The sequence below is a fragment of the Hemisphaericaspora subhashii genome (assembly GCF_019202705.1).
Source record: "Hemisphaericaspora subhashii strain CBS 10753 chromosome Unknown scaffold2, whole genome shotgun sequence".
In the NCBI taxonomy this organism is placed as follows: Eukaryota; Fungi; Ascomycota; class Pichiomycetes; order Serinales; family Debaryomycetaceae; genus Hemisphaericaspora; species Hemisphaericaspora subhashii.
The window spans coordinates 54624-70906 of NW_026057213.1; the positions used below are offsets into that span (position 1 = coordinate 54624).

At 35.7% G+C, this 16283-nt stretch overlaps 5 protein-coding genes across 5 annotated transcripts; 4 read left to right on the forward strand and 1 right to left on the reverse strand. All coding sequences in view use genetic code 12, as the record gives it.

The window, feature by feature from the left end:
- Nucleotides 1-1123: 1123 nt before the first annotated feature.
- J8A68_001002 (6-phosphofructo-2-kinase) lies at nucleotides 1124-2209 on the forward strand (the record flags this gene model as incomplete). Its single annotated transcript, XM_049404609.1, has 1 exon — nucleotides 1124-2209. One exon carries the CDS (start codon nucleotides 1124-1126, stop codon nucleotides 2207-2209), a length of 1086 nt encoding a protein of 361 aa, XP_049265546.1.
- A 174-nt stretch (nucleotides 2210-2383) lies between these two features.
- On the reverse strand, nucleotides 2384-4081 carry J8A68_001003 (cleavage polyadenylation factor subunit; the record flags this gene model as incomplete). The annotated part of the gene is made up of 1 exon (XM_049404610.1): nucleotides 2384-4081. The coding sequence occupies one exon, from the start codon at nucleotides 4079-4081 to the stop codon at nucleotides 2384-2386; it is 1698 nt and encodes a 565-aa protein (XP_049265547.1).
- A 4073-nt stretch (nucleotides 4082-8154) lies between these two features.
- J8A68_001004 (uncharacterized protein) lies at nucleotides 8155-9705 on the forward strand (the record flags this gene model as incomplete). The annotated part of the gene is made up of 1 exon (XM_049404611.1): nucleotides 8155-9705. The coding sequence occupies one exon, from the start codon at nucleotides 8155-8157 to the stop codon at nucleotides 9703-9705; it is 1551 nt and encodes a 516-aa protein (XP_049265548.1).
- A 3351-nt stretch (nucleotides 9706-13056) lies between these two features.
- Nucleotides 13057-14610, forward strand: J8A68_001005 (uncharacterized protein; the record flags this gene model as incomplete). Its single annotated transcript, XM_049404612.1, has 1 exon — nucleotides 13057-14610. One exon carries the CDS (start codon nucleotides 13057-13059, stop codon nucleotides 14608-14610), a length of 1554 nt encoding a protein of 517 aa, XP_049265549.1.
- Nucleotides 14611-15634: 1024 nt separating this feature from the next.
- Nucleotides 15635-16171, forward strand: J8A68_001006 (acireductone dioxygenase (Ni2+-requiring); the record flags this gene model as incomplete). The annotated part of the gene is made up of 1 exon (XM_049404613.1): nucleotides 15635-16171. The coding sequence occupies one exon, from the start codon at nucleotides 15635-15637 to the stop codon at nucleotides 16169-16171; it is 537 nt and encodes a 178-aa protein (XP_049265550.1).
- Between the last annotated feature and the right edge of the window lie 112 nt (nucleotides 16172-16283).

Consider the following 16283-nt stretch of genomic DNA (forward strand, 5'->3'; position numbering starts at 1 on the left):
CATTATTCAGATGAGTCATATATTTAACCGAAGCGTAAGTCCGGGGTATACTTCTATCCACAGTCTTATCAAACAGGTAAGAGGGGGGACTATATGAGTTCCATTGGTCCATATTGAGTCATATGAAGATTCCGCTTATCAGAAAAATGAAATTTCAAAATTTTCTCTCTCTCTCGGTAAAACGGAGTGCACATTGTAAAACGGAGTAAACAAAAATTTTAAGCTGTTCTGCCGAAGAAAAAATTTTCCGTACAAGCGTGAAACCTATATTGTTTGAAAATAATGTCAAATGACGATGATGAATGATTTTGAGAACAAGGGAGATATGCAGTCCCTTCGTCATAACGTGCGCAAAAAACTTTTTAGCAATCCTAAGTCTAACTACAACAACTAAAAAAAAACAGCTCATGATGTCATTCCATTTTATTCATGTCATCGCATCTCATATTGAAGAAGCCAATAGCAATACACGTTGAATAAAATTTTGTAATCGCCTTAGCCTGTGCAGGAAGCAATAATTTAAAATCTCTGGTAGTATTATGGCAATAGATAGCATGTGTAATGTCTAAGACCCCCCTCTCCCCTTGTTACTAATTGATTGGACTTCCAAATTAGGAAATAGATAGTGTAATACATCCATTCTTACATAATAAATTCGTTCGTACGGAGCAGTCATTTCCAAGAGAGAAAAAAAGAAAAGGGTGATCTATGCAGTCATTAAAAAAAGTTTATCCGAACATCGTGGCTTTATTTTGTTTCTTTTCATTATTGTTTCACAATCATACATTAAAAAATAATCACCTAATGACTAAGCAAATAAAAAAAGTTTTTCCTTTACTCTAATTGTAATAAATATAAATAATCGTGGGAATAATCATCAGGTGGTTTAAAAATATACATAGCCTTATTATATATTTACACTTTTATATTTATATGATTCGTCATTAATTTTATATTTAAACTTCCAACCTCCCCCCCCTTTTAAGCTATATATATATTAAAGCTAAGTTCATTCATTAAAGAAAAATCACAGACTACAATTTATTCTTTTTTTTTGTTATCCTCAACAATTAAAGAATTACTGCAAAAAAAAGACGAGACATAGACATAGACACACTTAACTATGTGTAGCAATAAACATAAAACGACATTTGATTTATTTGATAATTATTCATTTACTGATAATAGATATTATCCAGAACAACAACATAACAATACCAGCAATATAATGAATAAACCTAACAACTACAATACACCATTTTATCGAGATTCTGATGAAGGAAGTCCCACGGATATTAAATTTATAAATTCCTCATCATCGATAAATTCAATATTCGATACTCCAGGTCCAACACCTTCTTTTGCACAAACAACAACTATAACACCAGTAATATCAAGAAATGATATTAAACCTTTAACAGAATTGGAATTTTCAAGCATTATTTCCAATAAATTAACTCAACATCAATCACAACAATCGCAACAAGAAAAATTAGTAATAATATTAGTAGGGTTACCCGCCTCTGGGAAATCAACTACATGTCATCAATTAAAACAATTTATAAATAAGACAACTCCCTATAAGCCAGAAGTATTCAATGCTGGAGATGTAAGAAGAAGAAATTCTATTTCATTTAATGATTCTGATTTCTTTAGTCCAAATAATCAAGAAGGTAAAGAAGCAAGAGAATTATATGCAACTATAACTGTCAATAGTTTAATCCAATCTTTAAATTCAAATATAATAGATGTTGGATTCTTAGATGCAACTAATACTACTTTAGAAAGAAGACAACGAATGATGAAAACTATTAAACAAGAAGCAATTGGAAATGTTAAAATTGTAATATTTGATATTCAATGTAATGATTCAAGATTATTAAATTTTAATATTAATGAAAAAGCAGATAATAATGATTATAAGGGTAAAGAATATAAATCAGCAATTGAAGATTTTAAGAAACGTACTCAACATTATTATAAAGTGTATCAACCAATACTGGAACAAGAATTAAATAATCAACCTTCTTTGGCTATGTATATGAAGGTTGTTAATGCTGGTGAATCATTTGAATTTAATCATGTCGATCCAAAATTCAAACAGAATTCTCATTGGTTTAAAATATTAAGTGAGTTTAAAGATAGTTATTATGAAACGGAAGGGAAACGTTATTTAGATTTGGTTAATAAATGGTATGAAAAGAGATAGCGTTTAGATTTAGGGCAATTTTGGGTTTTTGCTTTTGTTTATACGGATTGGTTTACGTTGAATTTGGGTTTAATTTTGGGATATTTTTTTTAATTTTATTCTTCTTTGATAGAATATCGGTTATATAGAGTAATTAATAATATACTTTACTTAATTATTTACTTTTCTTTCTTTCTAGTGTCCTCCTAAACCTGGAATTGTATTTCCATTTGTAGTTATCAGACTATCTTCTAAACTATTCAATCCAGGTATACTACTTAATCCAGGAATTCTCATACCGGTTGATTTTTCTGCTGTTTCTGCATTAGTAACACTTGTTCCATCACCACTAGTAGCATCCGTCGTAGTAGTGCCTGTCTCAGTAGAAGCCGCAGTCGCAGCAGCAGCGGCGACAACAGTTGGATCTTCTATCACAGCATTGACATTATTATTCACAGCATAATACCATGCACCATGTTTTTCATCAGTATACAATGCATCCTTCCATGCCATTGGATCATTGGGTCTAGCACGAGACCAAAATCTCGCAGTCTTATCAGAACCTGCCGAACATAATAAATGACCCATTGGATGATATTCCAAAGCATGGATTGCTTTCTCATGAGCATAGGGAATCTTATGTACAGAATCCACCAGGCTTGCAGTATTAAATCCACTAGTATTTCTTTTGGGTATGGAAGAATTTGAATCTGGAATATAAGAATCTAATAAATATGTATTCATTGATCCATTATATGCGGCAGTGGTTATCATTGATGCATGCATTGGATGCCATGCAACACAAGATAAATCAGTTTCATGATCTCTTAGGATTAAGATATCCTTCATTGTTCTTAAATCAAATATCCTACATGATCTATCACGAGAAACAGAAGCTAATAATCTTTTAGTACCTGCTGGTTGAAATCTAGTTTTATTTACAGTATGTTTAAAACCATGTAAAGTTGTTATACAAGATGAAACACGAGGATCCCATAATTTCACTAAATTATCTTTGGATCCACTTACTATTAAACCTAAATCAGGATGCCAATCTGCTGATTTAACTTCCCAATGATGACCAGTTAAAGTTCTTTCTTCTTTCCCATTATTAAAATTCCAAATTTTTAAAGTTGAATCATCAGCACCAGTTAAGAATTTGGAATCATTTGGTGAAAATGCAATATCTCGAATCCCACTTGAATGTCCTGATATATTATTAACATTATTAAAATTGGATTGCCAATATTTGATTTGTCCACTTTGATCTCCACTTAATAACCATTCATCATTATATGAATATTTCAATGCCAATATTGGAGAATCATGAGCTTGCATAATCGTTTCAAAATTAAAAGTCATCCCATTCCAAAGTGTAAATTCTCCACTATGTGAAGCAACCAACAATCTTCTCCCCTCCGGTGTCCATTTCACAGCATTAATACTATGTTTTAATTTATTCAGCGATAAATGGACAAATTTCGTTTGTATATCCATCACGGCCAAATTATTCCCATTATTCCTCCTATCTAAATTCATAGAAGATGAATATGCCAACGAGGGCATTAAATCGATTAAAAAACTAGATTCTGGTCGTATTACCCCGATTCGTTGTTGTCGTTTATTAGTCAATCCCAAAGATTTATGAATATACCATCGGCCCATATTGTTACCATGGTCGGCAATTCTTCTATATCCTTGTTTTTTATCTTGTGAGGCGAGTTGTTGATCGACTTGTTGAGGATTGTATCCTTGGTGTCTTTCGGATGTTCTTGTGTCTCGATTACCTCGAGATTGTCGATCTCTGTAGTTGTTATTGTTCTGATATGACGATGGCTGAGGGGTGCTGTTCATCGAGGATGATGAACCATATGAATTGCGCGAATTATACATATTGGCTCTTGGTTATATCATTGATTACTTTGTAAAGGATGAAATTCAGATGTGCTGCTAAAAGAAGAGTGATGGTATTTTTTTTCCCTTCTGGAAAATTAAGAATTTGGTAGCCCCAAGAATTTGCCAAAAACTTTGTATGAAAAGGAGGAAATGCGAAGTTCTTCTTAAAGAACAACGAGAACAGCTATGCAAATGGGCATAGATTGGATCCGAAGCTATTTGATGAGAGTTAGATAGATCAATCTTTGATGAGTGAGACGAATTTCAATTCTGGCCCTGAATCATATTGAGTTAGCCGGTCATGATTTGTCTACGACAGTTGTTTGAAATATACAAAAAATAACCAGATTATACTTTCATTTGTGAATTCTATTCTGTCGAGTGATATTATTCTGTGCAATCAGTTGAACTTCCTCCAATGATATAATTTGGTTGGTCAATTTGACAACCCTCCTCATTTGTAGCACAAAATGGAAGCGCAGCTTAAGCAGCACTCAGTTTCTTATAAGTTTGGGGTCGGACTTGCTGTCTATAAGAAATATAGGGTTTGAATGAGAGATTTTCCCATTTTTTAACCTCCAAGCAAAGTTTAACCACATGGGGTAAGTACAAGACCTTCAAGTTGGGAGTGCTACAAACCTGCCTAAAACATAGTTGTCCTATGAATAATAGTTAGAATACTGACAATTCTATCACTAATTTGTTATCTGTTCCACTTTTATTTCGATGAAGTATATATGAATAAAGATGAAATTCTTGGAGACGATAAGAGGCTGAAAAAAAAAGAAATGGCCCATCATCATTTAGAGATATACTCTTTAACGGATAAGATCAAGTCATTAAGTATCTTCGGGACAACTTCTCGTCGATCAAGAAACTGAAGCGGGTGTTTAGAGCAGTGTCTTCTAAAGTTGAACTATAACAAACAGTTAAGTATCCCACGTTTTTTAACTGCAAATTTGAAAATTAAAATAAAATGAATTTAATGATATTCACTAAGGACCGGGGATACCACTTGCGATCCAAATACAGATGAATATATATCAATAAATTACGAGCCTCAATAGAATATTCCCAGATTTATCCTAAAATTCTTAACCCCTAAAGCGGCCAAATCCATGTCGTGATATCGTAGAACTGACTTTTATATAGACAAATAGCCTAAGTTTAGTCAGTACTGTGACAGTGGTTGCAAAAATTTTCTATGAAAAGGTAGAACACCAGTCCGACAAGTTCTATTTCGAATGAACGGAATTGTGCAATGGGCTGTTACTGAAGAAACAATCAAATTGGAAAACAGAAAGGGAGAATCAGATAGAAAAGGTCTAGTTCCACTGGCTGGCATTGGAATGACATCTGAGTCATCCTCACCACTAAAGTTTTCTACCGCTTTTCAAATTCAGAAACTGGGCAAGTACATCTATGACAAGTGCGTTTGTCGAATCTCTGTGCAAGGAAAATAGCTACACTTCTGAGAGTTTTGTGATGTCAAAGGGATCGGATCTTGAATAAGATTGAAACTCCTTTTCACGATTATGTTGCCAAAGGTTGTTTGAGCTAGACACAGAAGTACCGGCGTGTACTTCATTTCTGGAACTCTCTTGAAAGCAATCATTATTTGCAACTCTTGATTCCTTTTGCTTGGTTAATTTGATGATTCTCCTCATTTATGAGAGTTGTTGGGTTATGTCATACAACACATTTTATTTGCCCAGTGGCTGCTAAATCGAGACATAAAAATCATAGGAGTCTCCCCTCCATTGTTGATAAGATACAGGACAGCGATTTGTTGGACCTTCTATTCCTGTACATGGAAATTGTCAAGAATTGTTCGGAATAAACCGGTGGGTGTATCAATGGTTGCGTTGAAAAAGACAAGGAGGTGTTGGAAATGATATGAACTTCATTACATTGTACTAATCTGAAAGCGCATTCAAGCAATTTGTCCTATGTAAATTATATACCCACCATTCAGATGTTTCTAATACATAATAGAACAAATTCATTCTGACTAGTATGAATACCGTCGATACCAGCGTTGGTATGTTCAAAATTTTTAAGGATTTGCCTACTAAAAATAAGAATTTCAATATCCACGGGAACTAAGACTATGTTTCGGAGTCACCCACCTTGGCAATACCCATGCTACCAGTTCCACCCCGCAATATATTCATTATATTATTCTCTAAGAGCCTTCGGAACACGTTATCCATTCAAGTCACTTTGCAGAGCTTGGAACTAGTTGTCGCTAGTACTCTTTACATTTTGCGGACATTGTAGCTCAGGCGCATCACGAGAATGAAATTTAAATCCAATTTGACCGTATATGACTAGTACTAGACCATTCTTGGTTTCACCATCCTGTATTCTTCAAATCCATAACCGTTGCGCAAAGTCATTCACGAACGTGCATGGTCACGGCCGTCATTTTGACCTTCTTCACTAGTTGATACATAGATGACTCGTATAGAAATCTCAATCGCTCATGTATTTTTCTTAGATACAAATGAATTTTGCATTTTTCTCTCGTCCCTTGATATTTCAAGAAATAGCATAAATCCCGGATCTGGAGAGGGGATTACTTGACTCTTTCGCCAAATATGTAGCACACACCTTCAACGAAACTGATCCCTATGGGGTACTACCTAAGAGCTATGTGTAATGCTTGTCATAACTGTGTGTGTATGTGGGGGGAGATAGTGGTGTATCTGATTGCAACCAAGAACCAAAATGATAGGTTTCTATTCTGTAAATAAATTACCTCCGTTTGCTTTGGCAATATTCCAAGGAACTTAGATGGCGGGGATGTTATCCACTCCGAGAGTCAGGAAGCTTTGCTTGGAAAACGGCGTTTTGGTATTCCAAGAAAAACAATTTTGATATTAGATGGTACAAAAGCACTTTGCTGCCCAGGTTTGTTAATTTTGTCTCCGTAAATTACAGGCAACAGCAATACATCAATAGTTTATGACAATGAAATGCTGTGGAATTTTTAATAAGAATATTTCGATGCCACATAGGTCACAAAACTTACACATATGCAAAAGAGATAGAAGTCATTAAATAACTTTTACCGCGAACGTCTTTTGACACCGAAGAATTCAAAAATAAAGAAAGTTACAAACTCAATATGCTTCGAAAATTAGAGCTTTCCGATAAGGAGTACCAAACCTCGCCGGGAGACAAGCCATATTCTCAATTTGCTCTGAACCTTCAAAAAAAACCTTCTTGGTTCTCTTTCATAACTATCACTCTGCTCTCATCAAGAAGTGAGAAGCAAATGATGTAGTACGTATCTCCATTCTCTTGACCGCCTTTACCAAGATTGTAGGGCCATACGTGATACATTGTGGGGTCCTTTCCAAAATCGAAGGTTTAGCACCACTCAGTCTCCTATAAGTTTGGGACCGCACTTGGTTTCTACAAGAAATGTAGAGTTTGACCAAAAGTTGTCCCGTGTTTTTATCGTCCAAGCAAAATTTAACCCCATGGAGTAAGTAATCGCGACTAGACCTTCAAGTTGGGGCTATTGCAAATCTGAATAAAAAATGGGTTGACTTATGAGTAAAGCTAGAATACTGACAATTCGATAATTAATTTGCTATCCGTTTGACTTTTACTTCGATGATGTAAATATGAATAAAGAGGGCATTCCAGATCTCCATTGTCGTTCGCGCAAAAGCGCACATATACATGCGTTGATCTATATTTATTTTTAAAATAATAAGCATTTGTTAAAAAATAATTGATAAATAAAGTTTTCGCAGAAAAAAAAATATTTTAAGCAAAGAAAAAAATAATCTGGTCTATCAAGTGGGGAGCCGATAAGAGGCTGCAAAAAAAAGTGGCCCAACTTCTATTAGAGCTATACTATTGTAAAACAAATAAGACGCAATCACTAAGTATCATCGAGACAACCTTTCATTCATCTACAAACTGAAGCGGGGGTGTAGACCATTGTATAACATCCTGGAATTGAACTATAAATAATTCACCAACGTACGTTCTTGTTGCCTAAAAACTTTTGCAATCTTTTTTTATCAAGCAGCTTCAAACACGCACATCCAACAATGCCAGAATCAATTCGTTCAGTCCGTCAAGTTGACTCGGTAAATGCTGCTGAAGAACACAACAAGCACATCATTCAAGCTCCAACATTCACTTGGCCAGCTATTAGGCATTATTTTGCTACCAGAATTAGTAGTCTTTGGGTCGGGAAAGAAGAACTTTCTCAACATTCCTGGAATGAAATCCTTAATCCGTTCCAACCATTGGTTCATGTCAACCTTCGTCAATGGAATTTTTTCCTACTTGGTTTCTTAGCTTGGACTTGGGATGCTCTTGATTTCTTTACTACTTCCTTGAATGTTTCCAATATTGCTAGAGAGTTTGATGTTACGGTCACAGAAGTGTCTTGGGGTATGACTATTGTGTTAATGTTAAGAACTGTCGGTGCTCTTATTTTTGGTGCTATGGGTGATTTGAAGGGTAGAAAATGGCCTTATATGATCAACTTGCTGCTTTTGGTTGTTATTCAATGTGGTACTGGGTTCGTTCAAACTTTCCAACAGTTTATCGCTACAAGAGCTGTTTTTGGTATTGCTATGGGTGGTCTTTATGGGATTGCTTGTGCGGAAGCACTTTCAGATGCTCCCGTTGCTGCAAGAGGTGTTCTTTCTGGGATGTTTCAAGAAGGCTATGCTATGGGTTACTTATTAGCTACTGTATTCCAACGTGCAATTACTGATACTACCCCGCATGGGTGGAGATCTTTATTTTGGTTTAGTGCGGGCCCACCAGTTATCTTAATCATTTGGAGATTTTTCACCCCTGAAACGGACACTTACCAACGCATTGCTGCCAAAAGAGCTGTTGACGATGAAAAGCAATCCAGGTTTGCTAATTTCAAATCTGACGTCAAGAATGCTTTGAAGCATTATTGGTTGATTATCATTTATTTGGTTTTGATGATGAGTGGTTTCAACTTTTCTTCCCATGGATCTCAAGATTTGTACGCTACCTTGTTGGAACAACAATATTACTTTGGTCCAGATAAGAGAACAGTTGCTTTAGTATGTGCCAAATTAGGTGCATTACTTGGTGGTCTTATTGTGGGTCACGCTTCAAGTATTATTGGCAGAAGAACAGCCATTATGTTTTCAAACATCTGGTGCTTATCATTCATCTATCTTTGGGCATATAAGCCACTGTGGATCACTGCTTTCATGTTGCAATTCGGCGTTCAAGGTGCTTGGTCTGTTGTTCCTATTCATCTATCTGAATTGTCTCCACCTCAATTTAGAGCCTTCGTTATGGGTGTATCTTATCAGCTAGGTAATTTAGTTTCTTCTGCTTCTGCAACTATTGAATCTACCCTTAGTGAAAAATTCCTTCTTCCAGATGGCTCACATGATTATTCTAAATCCATGTCTATCTTTGTTGCTGCTGTCGTTGTTTATTTGTTTGTGGTTGTTTTCTTGGGACCAGAGAATAGAAATGCTGATTTGGGTATTGAAAGAGAAGAAGTTTATGTCTTGGATGCCAAAGATGAACTGAGCAAGGAATCTTTTGATCACATTGAAGTTGTAGACAAAGAAAAGCCCGTTATTGAAAAGGTTTAGATCCTATTGTTTTAGCTTTTGTTTTATCTAGATATATTGATTATATTCTTTTATTTACTTGAATAAAACTTATTACTAGCTTTACTTAAACTTGTTAACTCTACCAACTTCAAGAATAATCCTGGGCATAGTCTAAGGAAATTTGACGGGGCATCGAGAGAGAAACAACTGAATGGGCATTCAAGCCTGTAACAGTTTGATAATAACTTTTCATAGGGATATAATTCAGTTAGTTGCTTACGTATTTTTTCAATCCACATAATCAAATAAATCTTATATATGAATTCTTTAGAGGTTTAGATATACTCTGCAATGTATTTAATTTAGATTTTTGTCGATTTTTTGAAGAATCTCACTGCTCTACTAATCCTATTGCATTGTACGGGATTAGCTAATAATCTGTGATGAAGATTCTGAAAGAAGAGTGACAGTACTTTCTTGCTGTTGCTAGCAAATTGAGAAACTTTTCAGCCCCCAATTGGTTGCCTACTCCTTTATGAGATGGAAGAAGACCAGTGAGAGAAGCTCTACTTTGAATGGGGGATTATGATGAAACAATTAGATCGTAAAACATCAAGCTAGAAGCCGATAGATCAATGCTTAGCTAGACTGGTTGGCAATGGAATGAAATCTTACTCAACCTCAACGACTAGATATTTTAACGTTTTTCACCTTCAGAAGAGGGTTTAGAATTGGGCAAATGCAGATATGAGAGCCTGTAGGTGGAATCTCTCAAGCAAGCAAAATAGGTACACCTCTGATAAAATGGTTAACTCAAATGGAACTTGAATGACATGGAGTTGGCGTAACTTCTCATGGTTTTGTTGTCAAGGGATTGAGCTAGGCAGGAAAAACCACCGTGTACTTCATTTCTGAAGTTATCTCGGAAATAATCATTCTTTTCAACTCGTCATGCTTTCCATTTGATTCTTAAATTCGAGGATTCCCTCAATTTTCTGATAGTCATTGGGTTATATCGTTCAGTACATTTAATGTTTTCGGTGGCCAATCAGACCAGTAAGAATTTTATGAATCTTCCCTTCTTTTGCTGATAAAGAATGTTGTTACAGATAGTGATTTTCTGGACATTCGGTGCCGGCACATGTACGTGGTCAAGAATTGTTTGGAGTAAAACGTTGGGTACATCATTTCATTTAATGGAAGACACGGAAGAGATCGAAATGACATGCAGCTTCATTGCTTTGCACTACTCTGACTACACATTCAAATGTTTTTGACATGAACCAATGGTGCATCATTCATTCACATCAATGTCCAGTGAGAGATTAGGATGCATAATCGTTTTGACTAAGATGAAAGCCATCGCTATCAGCTTTGGTCTGATTAGTTCATAGAATTGGTATTGCTCTATTGAAACGGAAAACAAGCAATACGCACGGCAACTGAACAACTCCACCAAATTCATCTCGAATTCGCTTAGCTTGGCAATTACTCACGCTATCACTGCCACCCCACAATATCCCAACAAGCCTTATTTGCTAAGGAAAGTCTCTATAGACACTTCGTGCTTCATTTACTGGCTATCATCGGTCAAACATGTCATCAGAACGATACTTATGTCGACGTTTATCAACAATTGCTCAGTAATTGTTCTTTTTATGCTAATGCAACCACAAAAAGGGAGTATTCAGCTTGATGCAGTACAAATAATTCTATTATTAAGCCCCATTCTGTCGTTCTGCATACTGGCTGAGACATAGCTGAACCCATCCCTATAGTATTCCAAAGGACTCATACAGAACATTAAATTGCCCAAGACTGTTTTCTTAGTTTTGGTAGAAGGATCTTTGTGCTACTGGGTCTTCCCTAGATAGAACTCCGGGATCCGGAGTTTGGAGAAGCTTGTCGGTTTTGCAAGATGCAGTCAAAATCTAATGGCGTCATAATATTGAACCTTATCGGTTTCCATGTGCAGAACCATGCGAGATTGCGGGGTTTTCTAGAGGATTATAGATTTTCTATTTTTTAAATCACGACCGTCAAGTGGTTTTCCAGGGATATATAGGCCACGGGGATATTATCTATTCCGAGAATTACCGTTTTTGCTTGGAAAAACGGCGTTTAGAAAATACCAAGAAAAGCATCACTGACTTTAGATGCTGCACCGCAAGTTTGATAGAGAAGGATTTCTTCTTTAGAAAATAAAGGTTATTGATGGAAACTAAATGGGTGCGAAGCATTGCGACAATTGACTGCCCAGGTGTTCCCAGAGGTGGTGTCCATGCTCGCTATTTATTCTTCGAGGAGCTACAGACCAATGTCAATAGACAAGTTGAATCTATAGTCATTAGACTTTATTTTTAGATTATTATGCTTCGTGCTGGATGTGCACATACCAAGCTAATACATTTAATTAATGGTTTTTGTTTTTGCAGCAAACGAACTTTTGAAACAGAACAATTCACAAAACCTTGAAAACTTATATGAATATTCCGGGAGGCTATGACTGATTCGGAAGAGGACTGTCGAACCCAGGAGAGACAATTGAATCCAGTAATCTTTTTCTATGTTTGATGGTACAGCTTTTCAAAAACTACTACACCCAGTTTGGTCCCAATCGTGCGGGAGTACTCACCAGAAATAATACCGCAACTTCAGAGCATCCTTCTCTCTATAGTACCAAGAACAATGTGGTATTTTTGTCCAATTAGAAGAGTAAGGGGCCTTTTACTCCGGGACCCGGAGGTCTTTCTACAACATTGATCATTAAAAAGCTTATCCCTTTTGAATAGCCTTGCAAAGCTTAATTGCTGTGTGGGAATCATTACTACTTCATCAAGCTGGTGTTCTAAAAACATATGATTCCAAAAATACAACGCCTTATATTCCACCCCTCAATAACGGTTGTGCGAATGTATCAATCTATCAATTGCCGTGTCTGCAATTCATTCGTGAAGACAACAATATGTCTAAAGCGAATATTCAAAAACGAAGTCGAAAAGGTTCTACATTACGTGCGCAAACGCGCAAAATATCCTAAAAAATATTTCATTCAAAAAAATAATTGATAGATTAAACTTTTAAACGAAGACAACAAAAAAATAATCCTTTAGGTGGGGGACAATGTGGGGTAGCCCATATTGCTGCAAAAATCAAATAACCTAATAATAGAGTTATATGATTTATCATCAAAAAGACATTACAAACGAGGTATGTCATTGAAATAAGCTTTCATTGCCTATAGCACTCATTGTGGGGGTTTAGTTCATTGCATTGTAAAACAACCTAAAGCCGGAGTATAAATAAATACCGCAATATTCGTTCTTTTCTTTTGAATACTTTTGAAATATCTTTTTTTATCAACCAAACTCAAACAGACAACATCCAACAATGCCAGAATCAATGCATTCAATCCGTCGTGTGGATTCAGTAATTGTCGCTGAAGAACACAATAAGCACATCATTCAAGCTCCAACCTTTACTTGGCCAGTCATTAGGCATTATTTTGCTACCAGAATTAGTAGTCTTTGGGTCGGAAAAGAAGAACTTTCTCAACATTCCTGGAATGAAATCCTTAATCCGTTCCAGCCATTGGTTCATGTTAACCTTCATCAATGGAATTTTTTCTTCATTGGTTTCTTAGCTTGGACTTGGGATGCTTTTGATTTCTTTACTACTTCCTTGAATGTTTCCAATATTGCTAGAGAGTTTGATGTTACGGTCACAGAAGTGTCTTGGGGTATGACTATTGTGTTAATGTTAAGAACTGTCGGTGCTCTTATTTTTGGTGCTATGGGTGATTTGAAGGGTAGAAAATGGCCTTATATGATCAACTTGCTGCTTTTGGTTGTTATTCAATGTGGTACTGGGTTCGTTCAAACTTTCCAACAGTTTCTCGTAACAAGAGCTCTTTTTGGTATTGCTATGGGTGGTCTTTATGGGATTTCTTGTGCGGAAGCACTTTCAGATGCTCCCGTTGCTGCAAGAGGTGTCCTTTCGGGGTTGTTTCAAGAAGGTTACGCTATGGGATTCTTATTAGCTATCGTGTTCCAACGTGCGATTACTGATACTACTCCCCATGGTTGGAGATCGTTGTTTTGGTTTAGTGCCGGTCCCCCAGTTGTTTTGATCATTTGGAGATTTTTCACTCCAGAAACGGATACTTTTCAACACATTGCTGCAAAAAGAGCTGTTGATGATCAAAAACAATCTAGGTTTGCTAATTTCAAATTTGACGCTAAGAACGCTATAAAGGACTATTGGTTGATTATCATTTATTTAGTTTTCATGATGAGTGGATTCAACTTTTCTTCCCATGGATCTCAAGATTTATACGCTACTTTATTAGAACAACAATATTTCTTTGGTGCCGATAAAAGAACAGTTGTATTAGTATGTGCCAAATTAGGTGCCTTAACGGGGGGGATTATTATTGGCCATGCTTCTACTATTATTGGTAGAAGAACTGCAATCCTTTTTGCAAACCTCTGGTGTTTATCATTCATCTATCTCTGGGCATATAAGCCACTGTGGATCACTGCATTCATGTTGCAATTTGGTGTTCAAGGTGCTTGGGCTGTTGTTCCTATTCATCTTTCTGAATTGTCTCCACCACAATTTAGAGCCTTCGTTATGGGTGTATCTTATCAATTAGGTAATTTGGTTTCGTCTGCTTCTGCAACTATCGAATCTACTCTTAGTGAAAAATTCCTTCTTCCAGATGGCTCACATGATTATTCTAAATCCATGTCTATCTTTGTTGCTGTTCTAGTTGCTTATTTGTTTTTTGTTGTTTTATTAGGGCCAGAGAATAGAAATGCTGACTTGGGTATTGAAAGAGAAGAATTTTTTGCTGTGTTTGATGATAAAGATGAACTGACGAAGGGTTCTTTTGATCACGTTGAAGACGAAGACAAACAAAAGTCCGCTAGTGAAAAGGTTTAGAATACAATCCCATAGATTATTTATTTCTCATAGTTATACATTGAATATATTCTTTTTATTTGTTTAAACGAGTTCTGTTACTTCTTTTTGTGTTAGCTGTATACCTGTATCAAATTAAAAAAACAGCTTCATGTAGAGTAAAGGCAGTTGGGGGACGTGACAAATAGCCGATTGAACCTTAATACATAGAGTGCACTCCTCGCTTTATATACGATACTAAACCATTGTGCCGTATTCGTATTACCTTTTCATTTGAATTAATGAAACTGCCCAAAGGATTCATCCAGTACTATATAAATCATCAAAAAAAACTAAAACACTTCTTACAGATGTGGCAAAGAGCTTGTGTATTACTCTTGATGGTAAAACTGATCTCACTGAAACTCAAAGAAATATTAGACTTGATTATCTAAATAAAATTACCATGGAAACGAAGTGGAGCTTGACCATTGTTAGGAAGAATCTTCAAAACAACGACCAATACCTGACGAGTATAAGTAACATAAACAACGACTACCTTTGTTGCACTATCACCAATACAAACTAATTTGATATAACCTTAAAGTAAGTGGAATGACATAAATAATCGACGTACTACTCAGCAATACTATTACTCGTACCAAATCCCACCTAAGTTTGGTTGCAAAATAAATTGACCCTAAAAAACCAAGTGTCGCAATGCAAGCTACAAATGTCGCACTATGGTTGATGCCACAGTTTTTGTAGTAAACCACACGAAAGAAAACGTGGGACTAAAGTGATTTACTCTGTTATAAATTTGTATTGTCAACACTCACCTGACTAAAATACAGTTGAGTATTTGAGACAACCGAGCAGCCCAGAATTCCGCGGTCGCTTAGTACCTACCCTTGTATTCTGACAATTAGTAAGATCAAGAGGCGGATTGGTCCCCCAATGCTTTTGTGCGCCTCAAATAAATTATAGTGAAAAAAAAATCATAATCTTCCTCTCTATCCCCCCTTTTATAGTTATAGTCTAGATCTACAAGTTAACAAGTGCAAAAATGGTTGAAGTATATTATCATGATAATAAAGATACTTTAGAAGATTTCACTCAAGCTCACAATTCTGGAGAATCAGTTTCTTTAGAAAAATTAGCAGAAATTGGGGTCTTTTATAAATGTGTTACTAATATGAATGATTTAAACGAATTAGCTAAACAAAGAAATTATAAGAATAGAGATGTTGTTAATTTAAACTTAGAAGCGTTTAATAATGATTTAGAAGCTTATAATGCCAAAATGCAACAATTCTACAAAGAACATTATCATGAAGATGAAGAAATTAGATATATTGTTGATGGTGAAGGATATTTTGATGTTAGAGATAAGCAAGATAGATGGATTAGAGCTAAATTATCTCCAAATGATTTATTGATCTTACCTGCTGGTATTTATCATCGTTTTACTTTGACTGATGAATTGAAACAAGTTACTGCTGTTAGATTGTTTAAGGATGAACCTAAATGGGAAGCAATTAATCGTGATACTGGAAGAGAATCTGATGCTCGTAAAGCATACACAGAAAGCATTGCTGTGTGATGTCATTTCTATTGTTTTTAACTTATTTCTAAATTTTGTACTGGTTTATAAATTGATATTTGATATATTTATACAAGTAACCTAACTCCCAACTCTAGTGATATATGCTAGT